This window comes from Myotis daubentonii, chromosome 14 (assembly GCF_963259705.1).
Source record: "Myotis daubentonii chromosome 14, mMyoDau2.1, whole genome shotgun sequence".
NCBI lineage: Eukaryota > Metazoa > Chordata > Mammalia > Chiroptera > Vespertilionidae > Myotis > Myotis daubentonii.
In genome coordinates this window covers 32,126,275-32,145,618 of record NC_081853.1, presented here as the reverse complement: position 1 = coordinate 32,145,618, position 19,344 = coordinate 32,126,275, and the positions used below count along the sequence as shown (strand labels likewise).

At 48.4% G+C, this 19,344-nt stretch overlaps 1 protein-coding gene across 1 annotated transcript in view; it reads left to right on the top strand.

Moving 5' to 3' along the window:
• The first annotated feature begins 9,687 nt into the window (after window positions 1–9,687).
• Window positions 9,688–19,344, top strand: part of EPHB1 (EPH receptor B1) — a 409,178-nt gene continuing 399,521 nt past the window's right edge. Inside the window, exon 1 of the mRNA XM_059663875.1 lies at window positions 9,688–10,139. Coding sequence (XP_059519858.1) covers window positions 10,082–10,139 — 58 coding nt within the window. The 5' untranslated portion in view covers window positions 9,688–10,081. The remainder of the gene's footprint in view (window positions 10,140–19,344) is intronic.

The following is a 19,344-nucleotide window of genomic DNA, read 5'->3' as shown; positions in this document are numbered from 1 at the left end:
TTACTTTAGCTGCATGTCAAAGTTCTCAGAGGTCAAGTTTCAATTAGAAATACTTTAAAATTTCTCATTATTTCTTATTTAAAGGCTTTTAAAGTATATTTAAATTTTGTTATTGATTTATAATTGAATTGCTTTGAGGTCGGATAATGTGATTTGTATGATAAATTATTTGGTCTTTGTTGAGACTTACTTTTGCAATTGTTGTATATGTATTTGAGAAAAGGGTGCAATCATTAGTGATTGGAGAGAGCTTTCTATACATCTACTAAATTAAGTTGGGTAGCTATGTTGTTCTAATCTTGCATTTACTTACCGATTTTCATCTGCTTGATCTACTTGGTATAAGTAACCAAATGAGGTATGTTAAAATCTCTCTTTACAATGATATACTTGTCAATTTCTCCTTGAAATTCTGCATTTTTCTTTATGTAATTTGAAGTTATGACTTAGGTACATAGAAATTCAGAATTCATATGTCTTCTTAAACAATTATTCCTCTTAATATTGTGTAGTGCTTCTTTTATTACTGGCAATGCTTGCTTTTTTTATTTTGTTGTTATTGTTTATCTATACCAGATTTTTAAAATTATTTTTTTTTCTGCTATAGCTTTTCTTATCCATTTACTTTGCATATATGTGAAACTTTATGTTTTGAGTGTGTTTCTTCTATCAGTATATAATTGGAGTTTCTTCTTAACCAATCTGATGTTTGTCTTTTTAAGTGATGAATTTATTTCATTTCTATTTATTGTGATGGCTGATACATTTATTGTGATTGCTAGCATATTTGCATATATTTTCATCTTATTTTGTGCTGATGCTATGCTTTTCTTTATTTATTTTTCTCTTTTTCTACTTTCCATTGTATTAATTTTCTTTATTCCCCTTTTCCCCCCACTGCTTATCAGAAAGAGGCTAAACTTAACATTTTAAAACATTGTTGACTTGACAACATCTAAAAATATTTAATATCTCTGCCTGCCTCCAGAATGACAATAGGGTTTTTGAAAGCTTTTGTCTTTTTGACTCCTTTCTTTTTTTTAAAAAAAAAAAATATTTTTATTGATTTCAGAGAGGAAGGAAGAGGGAGAGAGAATGATGAGAGAGAATCATTGACTGGCTGCCTCCTGCACACCCCCCACTGGGGATCGAGCCCACAACCCAGGAATGTGTCCTTGACAGGAATCGAACCTGTGACCTTTCAGTTCGCAGGCCAACACTCTATCCACTGAGCCAAACCGGCTAGGGCTAACTCCCTTCTTAGATACTATTCTTATTCAGTATTTTAGTGTTATCTTTCTTTTATAAACCCCAAAGATCTACGCACAATGTTTAACAGTTCCTGTAATCATTATTGCTTCTTCATCCTACTTTGCTCTTCTGGGTTTAATGCCTTTATTCCTATTTCCTTAGTATATCTCAGAGATAGTACCTTTGTGGTAAACTCCCTCAGTTTTGCTTGCAAGTGTCTTTATTTTGCTCTCAGTCTTGAGTAAAAATTTAGCTGGATATAGGATTTTAGGTTATATAAAATTTTAAGTTGATGGTTATTTTTTTTCGCACTTATTATTTTGCTGCTGAGAAGACTAGTCATCATTTCTTACAAGTAACTTGTCATTTCTCTCAGATTGCTTTTTAAATTCTTTCTTATATTTAGTGTCCTGAAGTTTCATGAAAATTTTTGTTTATTATGTTCAGGGCTTCCTCAGTCTGTGCTTCCTGAATTTGAATAATTCATTCTTTCATCAGTTCTGTAAATTTACCTGCTATTTTCTCTTAATGTCCCTCCCCCAATTCCTTCTATAATTTCCTCTTAAGTATTTTTAAAATACTTCTTTCAACCATATTTCTCAACCTCATTTACGGTTTTACATCTCTTAACTATAATGCAACACAGAAAAGTAAAATTTCTCAGATTTAACTTGAAGTTCCGTAAACCTCTCCAGTATATTTAATCTCTTAAATATATCCACTTATTTTTTTAAATTTCAATATCTATTTAAAATTTTTCCTATTCTGATGTTTGTCTTTTTAAGTGGTGTGTGGTTCTCAAATATATTGATTCTTTTTTGTTGTTTTATTATTTTAAATATTGTTATATAAAAGTCTTTCTCTTATCGTCTATATCCTGTTTGTTTTGTCTGCTGAATCTCTCTTATGGTAGATTTATTTATGTGTTCTGTGATGTTAAATTGTGAGTTCATATTTGGCAAGGCTTTATTTGTGGGAATCTTATGGAGGGTGTATCCTTCTTGCATGTCTTTCTACCTATTCATTTACACCTATTGTTTTTCAATTGAGTTCCTGGCTTGGGAGATCTGAGATCAAGTAGTAGAAATATGAACTCCAAACCTATGTAAATGAAGGGTTATGATAAGAATTCTGAGGGGAGATTATTTTCTTTCATACCCTGAGCCCAGGCAGAGAGGTAAGCTTTCTTGTTCTCCTCTAGGACAGTGGGTGAACTTTCTCTTGGTCCATTCTTTCAAGGAAGACATTGCAATTTTGAAGCCTCAGCTTATGCAGTGGTCTCATTTCCAACCTGCTGTCTTGCATTCATTCAAAGCCTTGTTTCTAATTGATGTATATTAAAATTCAAATCATTAGACTTCCCAGAGCTGGGACTAATTCCCACCCATGCTGCAGTGTAAGCTCCCACATTTACCATTCAGTATTTTAGTACTTCTGTGTTTCCAAGCTCTTGGAGATACTTCTTATGGGCTCTGCAATATATTGAAAAGAAGCTATTTTACGTATTATTGAGTTCTTCTAAATGTATTTCACAAGAATGTTATGGGTTACCCTATAATATTGCCACAAGTAAATGTTATTTTTTTTTTTACTATTTAATTATTTTCCCCCTTGTAATGTAAAATATGGAATGACATTATTTTTGTTTAGCTACAGACATTTTAATCAAGGTTAAATTCATTTATATTTGTTATTGAAAGTAATTTTTGTCATTTCTTATAAATTCTTATTTTTTAACAATAACTTCTTTTATTTAATTTTTTTCTGATTCTTTTTTTAAAATAAAACATAGGGGCTATGTATTTTTTAATCTTATCCAGTATTTTCAAAGGCATATATGCTTCTTTAGAGTATATTAAAATGGTTTTTAAGCCAACCTTATTTTTAAACCAATTTCAGAATTTATAAGATTCAAGCATTAAAAAAAAAAAGCTTTTGAATTCCACCCCTGTGAACAAGGAATTTAACAAAGCTTTCCTCTCCTTCCTTACATTCCCCTTCTTGTTGGTCTTAATTAATATAATTTGAGCTATTGGGTTTAGGTCTTTGTAATTAGAATTTATATATATATATATATATATATATATATATATATATATATATATATGTATTTAATTGAAATTACTTTTTGACACCTTAATTAGGTTTAAAAGCAGTTGGCAAACATTTAGACTTGTATTTCAATTGATTTTATTTTATTTATTTATTTATTTATTTATTTTTAAATATATTTTATTGATTTTTTACAGAGAGGAAGGGAGAGAGATAGTCAGAAACATTGATGAGAGAGAAACATCGATCAGCTGCCTCCTGCACATCTCCCACTGGGGATTTGCCCACAACCAAGGTACATGCCCTTGACCGGAATCGAACCCGGGACCCCTCAGTCCGCAGGCCGACGCTCTGTCCACTGAGCCAAACCGGTTTCGACAATTGATTTTATTGCTTGCCACCAAACTTCATCTCTTTGTCAATTGGAATATATTTTCAAACAATTTTTAAACTGTTGCAATTTTCTGAGACCTGAAAATGTCTGTTGGTTTATGCCTGCTGGAAATAATTTTTTTGTGTGTCACAAATTTTCCCTCAGAAAAGCCCTAAACTGCTGCTATTCTTACCTGAGCCATTTTCTCGCTTCATTTTCTTTTGGAACTCAGTATTATGAAGTTAATGACATTTATTCTACTGTAGATCCCTAGCCCCTTGTAAAAAACTGACACATTTTATATATGTTGGTTCTCCATTTTGTCTTACACGTTTTTTCCTTTTCTCCAGGTTTTTCCCTTTTCTCTCCATTTTACATGCATTCTTGGAAAGATCCTCCAACCTGTCTTCATCATCATCCACTCAGTGTTCAGCAGCAACAAATGTGCTCTCTCCTTCTTCTTCTTCTCTTCCCTCCCCTCATTCTGATGCCTTTTCTGCTGAACTTGTTTTCTAGTAAGCTTGCTTCTGCTTCATGCCAAGAAGCGTCCTGAAATGTTTCTCAACTGTGCAGAGCATCATTTTCAGGGGGATGCTGTCCCTCTGGGTGCTATTCCTGCTCTTTATTCTGCAGGGTCTACGAGGCGCTGAATCTGTCTTGACCCCTCCTGACTCCTTCTTGAGCATAGAGAGACTCATTAGTTCTTGCTGTTCTTCTTCTTCTTCTTTTTTTTTTGCTAGGCAGGAGGAGCAAGTTGGTCCTGGCCCTCCATCTCCCTACTTGTTTGATGGTTGAACCGCCTTTTTAGATCTATGCTGGAGGGCCAGCCAGTGTCCAATTGCCAGTTCCCAACGGGCTTCATCCAGGGTACATCTGCTCTACTGAGGTTATATCTTCCTCCAACCACCATGCTGATTCTATGGTGCTCACACAGGTAGTACTGTGCCTGCTCCAGCCTCTTGACCATTCTTCACCTCCAGGATGCATTGCGTCTTCATCATCGCATCTGTGTGCCCATTTGTCTTTCTCATTTTCAGGCTCTTTCTGGGTATAAGGAGACCTTGGGGGAAGGGATGAGGATGACAAGGGGGAACTGTTCTTTGTTTGGTTTAAAGCTGAAGCAGCAAGCAGCAATGGTGTTGGACATTTATTCCGTTCTCTGGTTAGTTCTCTGGAGATCTTGGGTGTCTGAGTCAGGTACTGACAGAGAGGTAATTACAGCATATCTCCCTATCCATTCCTTTAAAGCAGGTTTTCTTTATAGAAGAGAACTTGGCACATGTCATACATGTGCCTGATAGGGTTTTCTCCATCCAGCTTCATCTACCTTATAAGTATTGTCAGTTCCTTCTACTTCCTGGCAATTAGGTTGTCTGTCAGTATTCATTCACCTTGTTAGCGTGAGCCTTCATATTTGTCTTTATTCGCTGGGGTATTTTCCTGAGAAACAATAAGGAGAGGCTCGTTGGAAGCCTCTAGCCAGAGGCTGTTTTGTACAGTGTCCCACAATGCATTTCAATACCTGTCTTCCTAGGCAGACCATGAAATCCTTAAAGGAAGGGGCTGGGTCACAGACATCATCAGGTCCCCAATACCTTATAGTCACCTGGCAAAAAATTGCTGCTCAGTAAATGTTGAAAGAACAAAAGAGGGAGAGGGAGCTCTTTGTTATTAGTCTATTATCCATTGTTAAAATGTTTTAAAACACTCATAAGTGGTCCTCTCCAAAAGGAATTGATGAAAATGTGTCTTGCAGCTTAAGAATCTAATTACAGGTGGCTTGGGTCATGCAGTGTATAACTAAACCTTTCATTTATGCAGTTAGGTAATATTTAAAAAGGACAAGATGGGATAAGCGAGCAACTTAGTATCTTCTCATGGACAAGAGACCCATATGATCATCTTCATGATGCTATTTGTCTGTGCTCTGTACAAAATAGAAGGAAGAAAACAGGCTTAAACTACAACCAAAGGAGTGTAGGTCAGAGGCAAGCAGGAATTTTCTAGTAGGAAAGCTTCAAAATGTGTAGAATTCTCAAGGGAAGTTGTGCAATTGCTTTCTCTAGAAATGCTTTTCAACATTTTAGACACAAAACCATTTAGAGGTGGGGTGAACAGGTTGGCTGCCCCACAGACCTTCCAGCCAGGAGGGCCTCTGAGTCCTAGCAAAAGGGTCAAGTCACCCTTGGGTGCCTGAGAGACCTCAGCTGCTGGCTTGCAGGCAAGCATCTGTTGCTTTGAAGGAGTGATTTAGTGATATCAAATAGCTGGGTGATTAATCAAGAAAACAAGCGAGCATTTGACATCAGAGAGAAAAATAGAGCCAAGGAGATGCTTTGGGGAAAATAGGCACCCAGGCTCAGAATCCCAAACCAATGGTGCTTTCAGGGATATTTACAAATCATAACCCATTGCAAGAGAAAGATCAATCTGCTGTACAGCTAAATGAATATTTAGCTTGCTCAAGAAAAGTCAATCCCCCGGGTTATTAGGAAAATTAATAAAAGCCCTAAACTGATGCTATTCTTACAGGAGCCATCAGCATGTTCTGACAGTCATCAGTGTTGTCTTCCTCATACCCTTCTGATGTGCTTCATCCCTACCCAATCCACCCTCTCCTCTGACCCCTCTTTCTTCCTCCTCTTCTTGCCACAGAACCCTTCCTTCAAACAAAACCTGATACAGATGTCTAGTAAAAAGAGCTGCCAGAAAGGAGGGGACTTCAGAAGCCATACCTCCTGACCACGCCCATACCCCCCCCCCCCATGTCCCCTGAGAAGGCCTCAGAAGGTCTCAGAGCACAGTTTTATATTCTTAGACCAAGAACAGCAACTCCCAGGCCTCAGTGTAGAGCAGAATCAATGGGGGGCAGGGTAGTGAGGGCATACAATCACATTTGTGGGCCTGCCTCATCCCCACTGACTAAAAATCCCTGGGGGGAAGCCTGGGGATCAGAAGATGTGAAGTCGGTGATTCTTGTATAATTTTCCTGCACAGATTGAAAGACCTTAGTGGGATGGTCCTCAAATCTCTGTACTTTGGTCTCCCCTGGTCCTCCCAGGAGTGATGTTGTGTGGCTGATTAATGTCAGTTCTGCTTTCAGCCAGGTCTGGAAGAGCCACTCAGAAGCCACGCAGAGATGAAGCATGAAACTATGGGTGGGAGGAACCAGCTGAGGGACACCAAGGCTTCCTGGGAGAGGACGCTTTGGGTAGAAGTAGAAGGCAGGAAATCCAATTCATTTCAGTTCAGTTTTTGTATGTCCAGTGAAGTGCATTTCAGGAATCTGGATGCCACCTAGAGTGGTTGGGTTTTCTTTAGCAGACAGTGAGGAGCTACTGGCTTTTCGTATGCAGAAGGTGCTCAATAAATAGTCATTCTCTTCATGATTAACTACCTACAATTGCTCTTTAACTTGCTTTATTCTCTAGTCCTTAACTACCTACAATCGCTGTTAACTTGCTTTATTCTCTAGTCCTTCTCACTACCAGACATACTATACCTCTTGTCATCCTCCACTATACTTTAAGTTCCCTCTGAGCAGGACCCATGTCCCCACAGCCTAGAGCAGGGCCTGCCTGGCTCCTAATGAATTCTGAACACATACTTGTTGAGTAAGTGCGTGAGTGCATGAGCAGCTGGGTGCAAGGAAAGGAGAGCCTGGGTATGGGTGTAGATGTGAGGATGGTGAGGGGATCAAGCTGGCTGAGCAGTCCAGTCCCAGAGGGAGGCTGGCAGGGCAGAGTCGGGGCTGAAAAGGCAGGTTCCAGGGAGCGTATGGATGCTATCTATGCCAGAGTGGTTGGTCTTTCTTCAGGCAGACAATGAGGAGCCACTAGCTTTGTGTGCTGGGAAAAGATAAGATCAAGCTTGGCTTGAGAAAGAATAGTTTGGCAGAAGCGCAGAAGGATTAGAAAGGGGCGGGGGTGGAGGCTGGGTGACCATTCTGAGACTCTCCAGTTGTCCAGGGGAAGGCAGCGTGGGCTGAAATTGGGACAGGCTCACGGCCTTGAGACAAGAGCATGGGGAGAAGGATGTGGCAGAAGGGGCTTTGGCCAACATGCCCCTCAAAAATCTGTGGTATAGTGAAGGAGAGGAGTCTGAGACTCATTCATCCATCCGCCATCCATCTATGAGGGGAGTGCTGGAGGCAGAAGAGCAGGTGGAGCTGCCAAATAATTGTTTATGGGCCTGGGGAGCAGAAGTTCCAAGGACAAAGCTCGAGGGAAACACCATTTGAAATTTGAAGGGGGAACAGAGGGGACACTTAGAAGTAGAATGACAGGGAGGAGGAGAACCAGGGCTGTGGAAACTGAGGCAAGAGCCCAGGAGAACTGAGATCAGAAGGTGCTGAGGGTCTTGGACGATGGGTAACTAGAACTAAAGTGGGTCATCCCAGGGTGATGGTCCCAGAGATGTCAGGACACAGTTGCTGGTGTGTGGCGGGGCCGAGGGCAGCTGGCATGGTGTGGAGGATGATAAGAGAGTGGAGGCCAACAGGATCTTCCCTTCAGGTGCTGAGACAGGGAGGAATGAAGGGAGGGGGAGAAGGAGGCAGCCAGAGTCATACAGTAGGGCCTTGACTTACGACTAACGAGTTTTTTGAGATACCAGCTGTCTCTCAGCCGATTTTTTGCTTCCAGTTGACAGAGTAATTTGAGTTAACGAGCGAGTTAACAGCTCGGTCTCTGAACGAATTAAATTCGTAAGTCAAGGCCCCACTGTATTAGGGAAGCAAAGCAGTGTCAGGAGGGGGAGTCTGGCTGTGACTGAGGAGTGTGTGGTCCCAGCAAACTAAACACTACACATGCAGGGCAGGGTGGGAAACACATTTAGCAAAACTCAAAAAGGAGGGTGGGGAGTCTGAGCGGGGTCATCGCATCTGCCCAGGGTTAGCTCATTAACAACTCTGGGGAAGGCTTGGCGGGCTGAGAAAAGACAGCTGCCTCCACTGTAAGACCAGACCATCATCAGGTTTGGGGTGGGGGTGATGGGGTGAGGTCGAGTCTCCAGTATAACATTCCACCCTCAAGGTGGGTCCTTGGTCTAGAACACTGGCTGTCTCCAGAGACAGGAAAAGAAAGCAGAGCTGTGGGAGCTGAGAGAGTCACTCTTACTCCAATGGCCTGTCCCTCTGTTGCTGTCTATGTGCACCCTTCCAACCCATGTTCTCACCCACAGTAATGGTGCCTTCCAGTGTGCGCCTCCCCAGGCCTAACCCTCTGCTGGCCCTATTGCATTCACCACTTTTGTAGCCTGTGTGGCTACTGGTCTTTCCCACCAAATCGGTCTTCTGGGGTCAGGGCCCTCTCTGGAAGCTCACAGAATGCTTTCAGAAGTCACATTGAAGGCAGCCAGAGACTTCTGGAGGGCGAGAGCAGCATTCGGACCTGATGCGTTTCCAGTTGCTGCACACACTGGAGCAGCAGCAAGGTTCTCTGAACCTTGGCCAATCATTGAACAGGTATATTTCATCACTTTCTGCGGGCCAGACACTGTTCTAGGCATTGGGGATTCTGTAGTGAACAAAACACACCAATCCCAAAAATGAAGACCCCATTCTAATGGGGAAAGGGGTGGGGCGTTGCAATGAACATAACTGACTAGTAAAAGCCAGTTAGAAAATGAAGTATATGGAAAGGAGGGCCAGGGTGTGCCACGGGGTTGCACTAAATAGGGTAGTCGGGGAAAATGAAATAAGATAAATTTGATTATTTAAAGCTCACCCAGAACTGCTGGGCTATAAAGGGAAAGGCCTTCTCCTCCTTCGCTAGACCCATGGGGGCTTGGGGAGCTGGGGCCGGCCGGTGCGGTTCTCCGGGAGTACCACGAGGGGGAGCCCGGACCCCTCCTAGCGCCTTCCCAGCCCTCTCTTGCGAGCAAAAGTTTTTCTTAAACTAACAATGCCAGTGTAAGGAGGTGCTCGCGCCTGATTGGACGAGAGATTTTTGCAGGTTTGATTCCTTGATTGGACAGGAGGTGTTAGGGGTGGGGAGAGAGCTGATGGTGGGGGATCCCGCTCCCTCCCGCGTCAGTCTGGCCGGCTCCGTCCTCACGTAGGCTCCGCTGTAGCTCGCAATGTGACAGCAGGACGCATACGCACTCTCGCGCTCTCCCCAGCTCGCACTCCTTCGCCCTCTCTCTTTCACACGCGCACGCACACACCCACCTCTCCCATAAACACACACACACACATGCACACCCACACCCACGCGCGCCCGCACCGCCCCACGCGCGCACACTCCCGCCCACGCCCACGCCGCGCTCCGGTCAGTCCGGTCCCAGCGAGAGCGCGAAAGGATACGGAGAAGCCCCCGGCGGGGAGCGCAGCGGCGCCCCGGGACGCGGCGCCCTCCCCGCGCAGCCGCTTCGGCTCGGGCTCGGCCTGGGGGCCGCCGGCCGGCGATGGCCCCGGATTGCCTGCTGCTGCTCCTCCTGGCATCCGCAGCGGCCGCGATGGAAGGTAACGTACCCTCCGCGGAGCAAGTTGGCTGCTGGCGGCCGGATCCCGGGGCTTCTCCGGCAGCTTCGGGGCGCTCGCATCCCGCTACCCGAGGGCAAGCTGTTCCGGAGCCTCGGCCGCAGCCGAGAGCCGGGCTGGGGCGGCACCCCCCGGCGCGTCCCCGGGCGGCTTTCGGAGTCCCTTCGCTCCCGCGCCCGGCGCCTCCTGGCAGCCACAGTCTCCCGCAGCCTCGGCTAGGAGAGCGCGGAGTCGCTGCATTGCGGTGCAGGCTCCTTCGTTCCGGGAGGAGCGGGGCGTTGGAGAAGAAGGGGCCCCCGCCTTGGACCATGCACCCCTGGAGTGCGGGCGTGGGTCCGCTCCCTGCCATCCCGGGCACGGGTGCGCTTAGGCGGCCACGCGCCACCTCTCGGTTTACTCCCCTTGTTGTCCGCGGACTCCCGGACTCTGGGCTCGGCGGGCCAGCGCTGCCCCGTACCCCGAAAGTGGCCCCGTACCCTCGGGGGCAGCCTGGCGGTCCGGGAGCCTGTCGGGCTTCATCTTTCTGGTGTCAGTCGGGGAGAGGTGGACACCTTTGTCGCCTCTCGAGCCTGGGAACTGGGGTGGGGTGGGCGCCCGGTCCTCCGAAACTCGCCCGGCGTCCCCTCCGCCCAGGGAAGGGGACTCAGCGGCCGGGAGCTGACGGGCAGCGACACTTTCCCCGCCGCTTCAGCCGCGGCTGTGCCCAGCTGTGGAGGAAAGCGCGCTCCGGGCACCTCACCGGGCGCCGCCGGAGCACCCACGCCCCGCGGCGTCTGCGAATCCCCGTGGGAAATCCCTGCCCCGCTCCCGCCCCCGCCCGACTCCCTCCCCTTCCTCTCAGCGGGGAGGCAGCGGTAGCTCCTTCCCGGGAGCCCAGGGTGGAGGCGAGGCGGCGCGGAAGCCCAGCTCACAGCCGCACTTCCCGGTGGCGGGCCCGGGGTGGAACTCCAGGGGACTCGGTGCCGAAGGGGCGCAAGCCTCCTTGCAAGTTGGGAGCTCCTTCCCATACCGGTTGCCCAGTAGAACCCTTCAGATGCCCACAGCGGTTCGGCGCCCCTGACCCTTCCAGAAAGCACTGTCCTTCTCGAAGCAAAACTGGGCATTCAGGGCCCCAAGAGGGGCCGGGATCCCCTCGCCTTCCTGTGAAGACCCCAGATCCTGCCTTCCTTTGGCGGCAGCACGGGGGTGCTGCGATGAATGCCTAGAAAGCTCTCACTTGCTTTTTGAAGGTGGCTTTTTGTCTGCCCTCCGCCTACACTGCTCTTCCTGGCTGTTCTGTGAGGAGGGGGTCGCTTTTTGGATAGGGCAGGGCCTGGAGCAGGGTGGAGCAGGGTGCTTGGGTTGGACTTATTGGGGCCAGTGCGGGAGCAGTTGAAACAGGACAAGCAAGACGATGGACACTTCCAAAACGGTCAGCCAGCCCTGGGTCAGCGAGCATTTGCAAGGGGCAAAGCTCTGTGGCCCTGCGACCCGCCTGCCCCTCCGCGCCTCTGAGAGCAGATAGGTGCCGGCTTTGGTTCTTGGCGTTGATTCTCCATCAGCGAAGGAGGGCACATGCCTGGGAACGAAATGGTTTGGAGAGCAAATGTGTGGGAACACACCAGGTGTCTGGCAGTGTGAGGTTTCCTCCTTAGACCCCTCTTCTTGAGTAGCCAGAGCTCCCTCTGTCTGGTGTGGCTCTGTTCTGTGTGCCCGAGGGTGCCATTGTGCCTGCCTAGCTCTGTATACAGCCCCTGTCATCCAGGTCACCTGGAGCAGCCCACGCTGTGCAGGCTGCGGCCCTTCTCTTGGAGCAGTCCAGAAACTTTGCCGGCAGCCTGGCAGGAAGGAGGCTCTCTGGGCTGAAAACCTCTCCAGCAAGGGTTAAAAGAAACACCACATTCAGCAGAATATTAAAGCAGCCCCATGGTCCCTGCCCAGCGCACAGGGATAGTACACACCATTCACTCCTTCCTCTCCTCAAATGAACATAGGAAGGTTCATTTTCTACTCTTCTCACACAGAGCCGCCTTCCCGCCTGCCTGGCTGGGCTGGGGCCAGCGTCATTCCGTTTGTGATGAGCGAGGAATAATTATCAGAAAAGTGAATCAATGAGCTGCTTACACAGACAGCAGATCCTACCCAAACTCTGCTGTGGCCAGGGGGGTCCTCTCCTTGCTGGTTCAGCCGTGTATATGACTGTCTGTCTGTTTTCTTTCCCCTGGGGGTCTTGGGTGGAATTTTAGTGGGGCCTTGTCACCCAGGGCAAGCAGCTCAAAGACTAGCCAGATCCTTAGCCCAGGCCAGGGCAGGGACAAAGGGACAGGGGCAGCCATGGGACCAGGTGGAGAGAGGTGGCCAGAGGCAGGCAGGGCCCTGTGAGATCCCCCACCCCCACCTGGGTGGAAGGAAAGAAGGCAGAGGCTAGTTTACCTGGGGTGTGGAGGAACCTCACACTGAAAGAGAGCACCCATCTCTCCTCTTCCAGCCCCTTCCCCACTTCCAGTTGATGGTGTGGCTCTGTTCTGTTGGGAGAGAGAGAGATGGCACTGCAGGAAAAAGGCTCTCTGGGGGATTTCTAAGTTTATTTTCAGAGGGGAGCAGGGCAAGATGTAGAGGCAGGGATGCTGACATCCACTAGCCACATAGCCAGGCCTCCATCCTCAGCCTCTGGACAAACAACAGTCTCCTTCAAGCCCTTGTCTTTTCACTTTGTGTCGAGAGCTTGTTGAGAACGGGCTGCTGATTATCTATGGAGGGAAGGCAATTGCCTGCATTCTCAGAGCTGCCCTTCAGGAACAGGGGTAGGAGACCTGGCTTCTCTCGAGGTGCTTCTGCAGCAGCAGGGACATGTTGCACTGGCAGCAGACACTCCTTCCTCAAAGGGAATTTCTCTGGACCAAGCGTGTAGGCCCTTCTGGAAGGCACCAATCTGGAACCACTGATCACTAATGCTAATAGCCTTCTCCCTGCCCCACCCCCTGTACCCATAACTGATCATGCATCTGCAGGTGGCCTCAGTGTTTGGACACTGGCTGCCCAGAATACTCCCAGGAAATCTGCTCTTTGTGTGTCTAGAGCAGGGGTGGGCAAACTTTTTGACTCGAGGGCCACAATGGGTTCTTAAACTGGACCGGAAGGCCGGAACAAAAGCATGGATGGAGTGTTTGTGTGAACTAATATAAATTCAAAGTAAACATCATTACATAAAAGGGTACGGTTTTTGTTGTTGTTTTTTTTTAGTTTTATTCATTTCAAATGGGCCGGATCCGGCCCGCGGGCCGTAGTTTGCCCACGGGTTGTCTAGAGTGAAGTCCTCGGCTTGGCACCCTTGAATGTGCATACGTGCTTGATTTGGTGGTACATTTCTAGGGCTTGGCAGATAGCGAGTTCTCAGCAGGAACTGCTGACCCATGAATGTATACTCCGGAGTTACTGTACCCCCTTTGTGGAATACCCCACCTTGAAATGCAAGGGCACCGAATTCCATTGTACATAGTTAAGTCTTCATTACATCGTGGTGAAAACAGCTGATGTGTCTACTACAGGCCACCAGGCCAGACAGTGATTGGTTATTTCTGCATTTTTCTGTTAATATTTGTTTGCTGAGTGTGCGTCTATTTTGGTGTCCATGAATGTGCGTGCCTGAGCTGGCAAGCAGTAGCAGGCGCCAAAGGTTTAAAAAAATGTCTGGGAGAAGAAGGCAAATTTGAGAAAATCCTATCCATTATCTGATTTTATTTTCTGTGCATTGTGAAAAGGTCACTATTACTCAGGGACGCACCTCCAGCCAGCGAGTGGGATGCTGGTGAGGTATGTTAGCACAGCTCTGGGCAATTGCTTGAGAAAAGGCTTGGCGATTTAAACAGATGCAGAGGTCTGGACCCAGCCACAGCCCAAACCTTCTGGGTTGGCAGAGCAGAGCTGCCAGCAGCTAGTGATGCCCAGGAGCAGAGGGAGGACCTACCGGCCCACATGGGATTCTGCCCCGGCCCCTCCTGCCTTTGGTTGACCTGTGCGGACCCAGACTACATCTCAGAGTCTCTACCATGGCCCCTCCCAAGGATGGGTCCTAATTGCCAAGATGTGCTTTGGGAAAAGCCCATGAGGCGGAGACATGGGATGGCACCTTTTTACATTCCGTCCACCAAGAAATAATCCTATATAATAAAAGCCTAATATGCTAGTGTCCGGTCGTCTGGTGGGCTGTTCAACCAATCAAAGCGTAATATGCTGATGATATGCTAAGGCTGCTCAACCGCTCACTATGATGTGCACTTACCATCAGGGGGCAGAAGCTCCAACCAGTAGATTAACTTGCTACTGGGGTCTGGCCGATTGGGACTGAGGGAGAGATGGACTGGACATGCCCTGGAGCCCTCCCATGGTCCCTCCCCAGCTGGCCAACCTCCCGTGTCCCTTCCTAGCCCCGATCATGCACTGGTGGGGTCCCTCGGCCTGGCCTGTGTCCTCTGGCAATCTGGGACTCCTCAGGGGATGCTGGAGAGCTGGTTTCAGCCCAATCCCGCCAGCCAGGCCAAGGGAGCCCACTGGTGCACAAATTCGTGCACCGGGCCTCTAGTCTTTGATAAAGCAAATTGGACCAATGAGGAAGGGTATCAGGGGATGTACGAGGGCACCATGACCTCTTTCTCTGTATCTAGTGCGTGGACCCGCCCATTTACTGGAAACTACTGATTCTATAGCTGGTTGACTGGATTTCATGATCTTGGGGCAGTGGAAGGAGTTGCAGGGTCAGGACTGGGATCTGACCACGAGGATTGGGGCTGGAATCAACTGGAGTGGAGACGGATGGCTGGATCATTAAGCCATAGGACTCCACCTCTGGCTTCATCTCCCAACTCTGTCACTTGGGAAAGTCACCAGTGCACCCGGCCACAGTGCCTTTCTTTGTACAGTGGTTCATGATGCTCATCTATTCCAACCTTAGAAGTTGGACAAGTAACACACATTATGCGGATAAGCCTGTACTAGGTTTTTTTTTTTAAAGGTGTTTTTAAAGTCAAAGATGCATTCACATTATAAAATTTAAAAAATCGTCTACAGCTAATCCCTACGAGTTCTTAGTGACACTAAGGTTCAGGGGCATAGTATTTTTCCAGCACGGGCAAAGGGTGGAGGCAGTTTTGAAAGGCAGAAGAGGGGAACATCATCTCCGGCAGTGGTTCTCTGGCTTCAGGAAGCCTGTATGTCACCTGGGCAATTTACTACCGACTCGTGGGCTCTAACCCCAAAGTTCATTAGGTCTGAATGGACCCTGAAATAAGTCCTCTGGCCTCTAGAAGATTCCGATGCAGGTGCTTCCTGGAAACACTGCGCAGGGGAATAATTCTAAACGAGTCTGCGCTCAGAAATCCCCGGCAGGTCTTGCCCTGCTTTGCATTTGCTGAGCTGGAATGACCTGGGTACCTGACTTTTTAACAAAGGGCCCCAGTGATTCAGGTGTAGGCAGCCTGGCACCAGTTCAGTGGTTTTTGTTTGTTTTAACTACTGATAATAGCTAACACTTAACACTAGGTGCTGTTCTAGGTGTTTCACATAAATGAATTCACTTCCTCCTTATATCCTATCAGGTAGGTATAATTATTATTATCCACCCCCTTCTCCTAATTTTCAGATGAGATGACTGAGATACAGAGTAGGTGAGTGGTTTGGTAAGGTCACATTGCTAGTAAAGTAGCCTGCATTAGAACCCAGGCAGTCAGGTTCTGGAGTCTGTCTATGTTCTTACAACCCTCCCCCCCCCCCCCCGCCTCCTTACTGTGCCACTTTAGTAGGCTTTGCCCAAAGAAAGAAAGGTTCAGACCAGCCTGCATCCATGGGTAGGAAGAATTCTGATGCTAACTTGGCCACTGGACATTGGTACTTCAGTGATTACTGGGAACTCCAAGTTTCCATGGTCTTGGAGAAGAGATGAGAGAAATGTTCAGATAATCCCAACACTTCAGCTCAAGCACCAGTTTCCTGCTCTCTTCCTTCCCCCCTCCTCCCACCTGCCACCCTTATTGCCACCCCACACTCATGCAGATGTAGGGCTGTAGACCTGCACCACAGCATGGCTCCTGGTGAGGAATCCAGTCGGACTGGGAGCATCTTGGCTCTGGCCAGCTCTCCCAAGGAAGAAATGATCACAGACACGTGTCCCCAAAGGAGCTGGGCCTGAGTGCCCTCTGCATTGTGGAGGGGCACACGCAGCACCCTTCCTGTCCCCACCTGCCGGCCTAAGCACATCCTTGCACCTGGCTTCTAGGAGTCGGCTTCCTTGGAAGAGCTCACTTTATGTTTCCCTCTTCCGCACTTGCCACTTAAGCAACCTGAATATTTCTACCAGATTTCCATGTCTCCAAGGGTGCTGGAGACGCAGAGCACGGATGCCTGCCCTTCGGAGGAAATTACCATAGTATTGAAGTAATGCCCTGGGAGAGATTTCATATTTAAGACCAAACTTTTGCATGAGAAACTCCTCAGCCTCTTCCTGGCAGGGGATTCCATTTCAGTTGATAGTCAGGTCCCTCTGGTCAGTGTTTGGCTGTGCTTAGAGGGGGTGCATTGAGTGGCCAGGTCAGGGCTACCTGCTCCACCGAAGACCCCCTCCGCCTGATGTCTGAGCCACCTTGCTGGCTTTTGTTGGTCACTCCTCTGGGGTTAGAGGGGTGGAAACACACTTTCCTGGGAGGCCAGGATGGTGGATTGGTTTTTCTTAGCTAATGGATAACTGCTTTCCGTCTGACCTAAGACACAGGAAGCAAGCAGGTGCACAAGTAGCTCTCTCCCTCCCTGCGCCCATTTTCTGACTGCTGACCAGACTGGGGGAGGGTTCATTATGGTGGAGAGGACAGCAGGGGCTTGGGGAGGGGCACCCCCAGAGTACAAGCAGTGGGAGGTTGACAATTTTGATAGAGAAAAATCTGGAACATGGTGACCTCCTGGCTAATTGTGGGGGAGTCATGGGTCCCCATAGGCTGGTGGGGGTTCTGTAGGGACAGCTCAGGCCCCAATTTTGGGACATCAGAGTTGAGTAACGGTGAGGTTGGCGGCAACAAGAAGGGTCTTAGCCTGGTGCCCTCCTGCTGGTCCCATGTAGAATGATCTGCCAGGTGCCTCTCAGTGCAACTGACTTGTAGGTTTGCCTCTAACTTTCTGAGAAAAAAGCATCTTATTCACCTGCTCACTCACGCCCCAGCCAACAGGGAGTGTTAATCCGCCCTGTGGGAAGATGCCTGGAGCAAAGATGGGGTGGGTCCTTCACTGTAATGACCCTGCTGATAATTGGGGCTTCGGGATGGTCCATTTGCTAAAAAAGGGGGGAAAGGTGATGCAGAAGGTGGCTCTGTTTCCCCCTCTGTCCCAGTAGAGGTGTCCCTTCAGGTCAGGTGAAATCCCAGACACCATTAGTGGCTGCTTCAGGAGGCTGCTCTGCCCCCTCTTGGAAGGCCCCAGAGTTCTCTGGAGCAGAACTGGGCCCCCGTGGAAACGTAGAGGAAATTTCCTGAGAATTACCAGGACTCATTTCTGCCTGCAGATTGCACCTGAGGCTCTGCGTCCCACCTCTCTCCCCTCCAGCTTCCTGGCAGCAAGTGACAAAATGACTGATTTGAATTTAACTTCCTCACCCTGCTTCTCCATCCCCCAGTGGAGGTGATAATGAGCAGAGAGATGGGCAGAGGCAGGTGGCCAGGAGGGGCGGGGACAGGCCAGGGAGCTGGGCCATGGCTGTAGCCTGGCACCAGCTTCTGAGTCTCTGAGATTGATTCTGGGGCTGATTGAGCTCCAGGGGACAAAGATCAGGCTCCTCCCCTTGCCTCTGACATGTCAGGAGCAGCACTGGAGACAAGTTTCAGGGAAGGGAACAAACTTTCTAGAAATCCTATAGGCTGGCAGCGTTAGAGCCAGGGCTAGAATAAGCTCCCATCTGCCCATTGAGTATTTACTATATGTATTGATCCCCATCCCTTAATAGCTGAGGAAGCTGAGGCTTTGAGACGTTAAGTTCCTGACACAAGATTCAAACTGAGGTTTTGACAAATTGGACGACGCCCCAGCTCTCTGCCTCCCAGTTCAGCGCCTCTTCTATTTAACATTGCTTATTCATGAAGTAAATCAGGGAGCACCTATTAAGCACCAGCTGTTTATGCACCATTCTGCCAGGTGCTGTCAAAGGTACCACACAGTCCTGCTCTGGTCTGCTCGCTGGGTCCCTGTGGCCGGCCTCTCCCAGGCTCTTTGGAACTACCCCCACCTGTGCCCCCAGCTGGAAGAACATTTTTTTTCCTTCTCGGTTTGCATTTTCTTGTATGTACATGGCCTTTGCCATGTGCCTCCGCCACTCAGAACCCCACTGTGGTCATTATTGGTTTTCTTTCTGCTGCATGTCCATCTGGCTCTTGTCTTTGATGAGCTGTGTTGCTTAGATGGCTGCAATTTGGCATCTGTGCCTGGATCTTAGTGGTGGGGGATGTGGAGGGAGCAGGGTTGCTGTGGGTCTCCTGGAGCTCCTCCCACAGGTCCACGTTCCAGAGGAAGGGCCAACTGCGATGTTCACCTTTGAGGGTGTCCCCAGCTTCTGCCCGGTGGACCCTGCCCCGCTTGGCGCCTTGTTGCTTCTTGAGCTCTGCTTGCTTCTGCCCATCTGGCCAGATGCAGGTGCCATGACATCAGAGGAGGACATTGGGGTTTAGTGTCAGCTTTGAGTGTGGAAGGACATGTGGGAGGAGGGGGAAGAGAGAGAGACCCCTCAGCATCCTAGTCTTACTGGATACTGGTCTGCCCCCTTGGGGCTGTGCCTGTGGAAAGGGCTGAACAGGAGGGCCAGGATAATTGCGGGCAGCTTCATTGACATGGTGGCAGAAAAAATGCCTTATCTGCGAGAGGCAGCTGGGCCCTGCAGTTAATTGTTCTGTTGTTTTCCGCTTGCTATTTTTCCAGCGCATCAAGTTAGGACCTTTGCCCTTGGCTTTCTCCTGGATGCTGAGTCTGGAGTTGGGTAGTAAATGTGGAGGGGGCAGACAGAGGGGAGGGGTCTCACCAGGAACTGATGAAAAAGCACCCATCCAAGGATGCTCTGAGTTGTGGAGCACAGGCTATAAGCTTTGGGCAAGGAAGCAGGTCTCAGGATCATCAGAAATCCACTGAGTTTTGGGCTGGTGCCCAGGGACCTGTGCTGAGAACACGCCAGACCATACTTTGG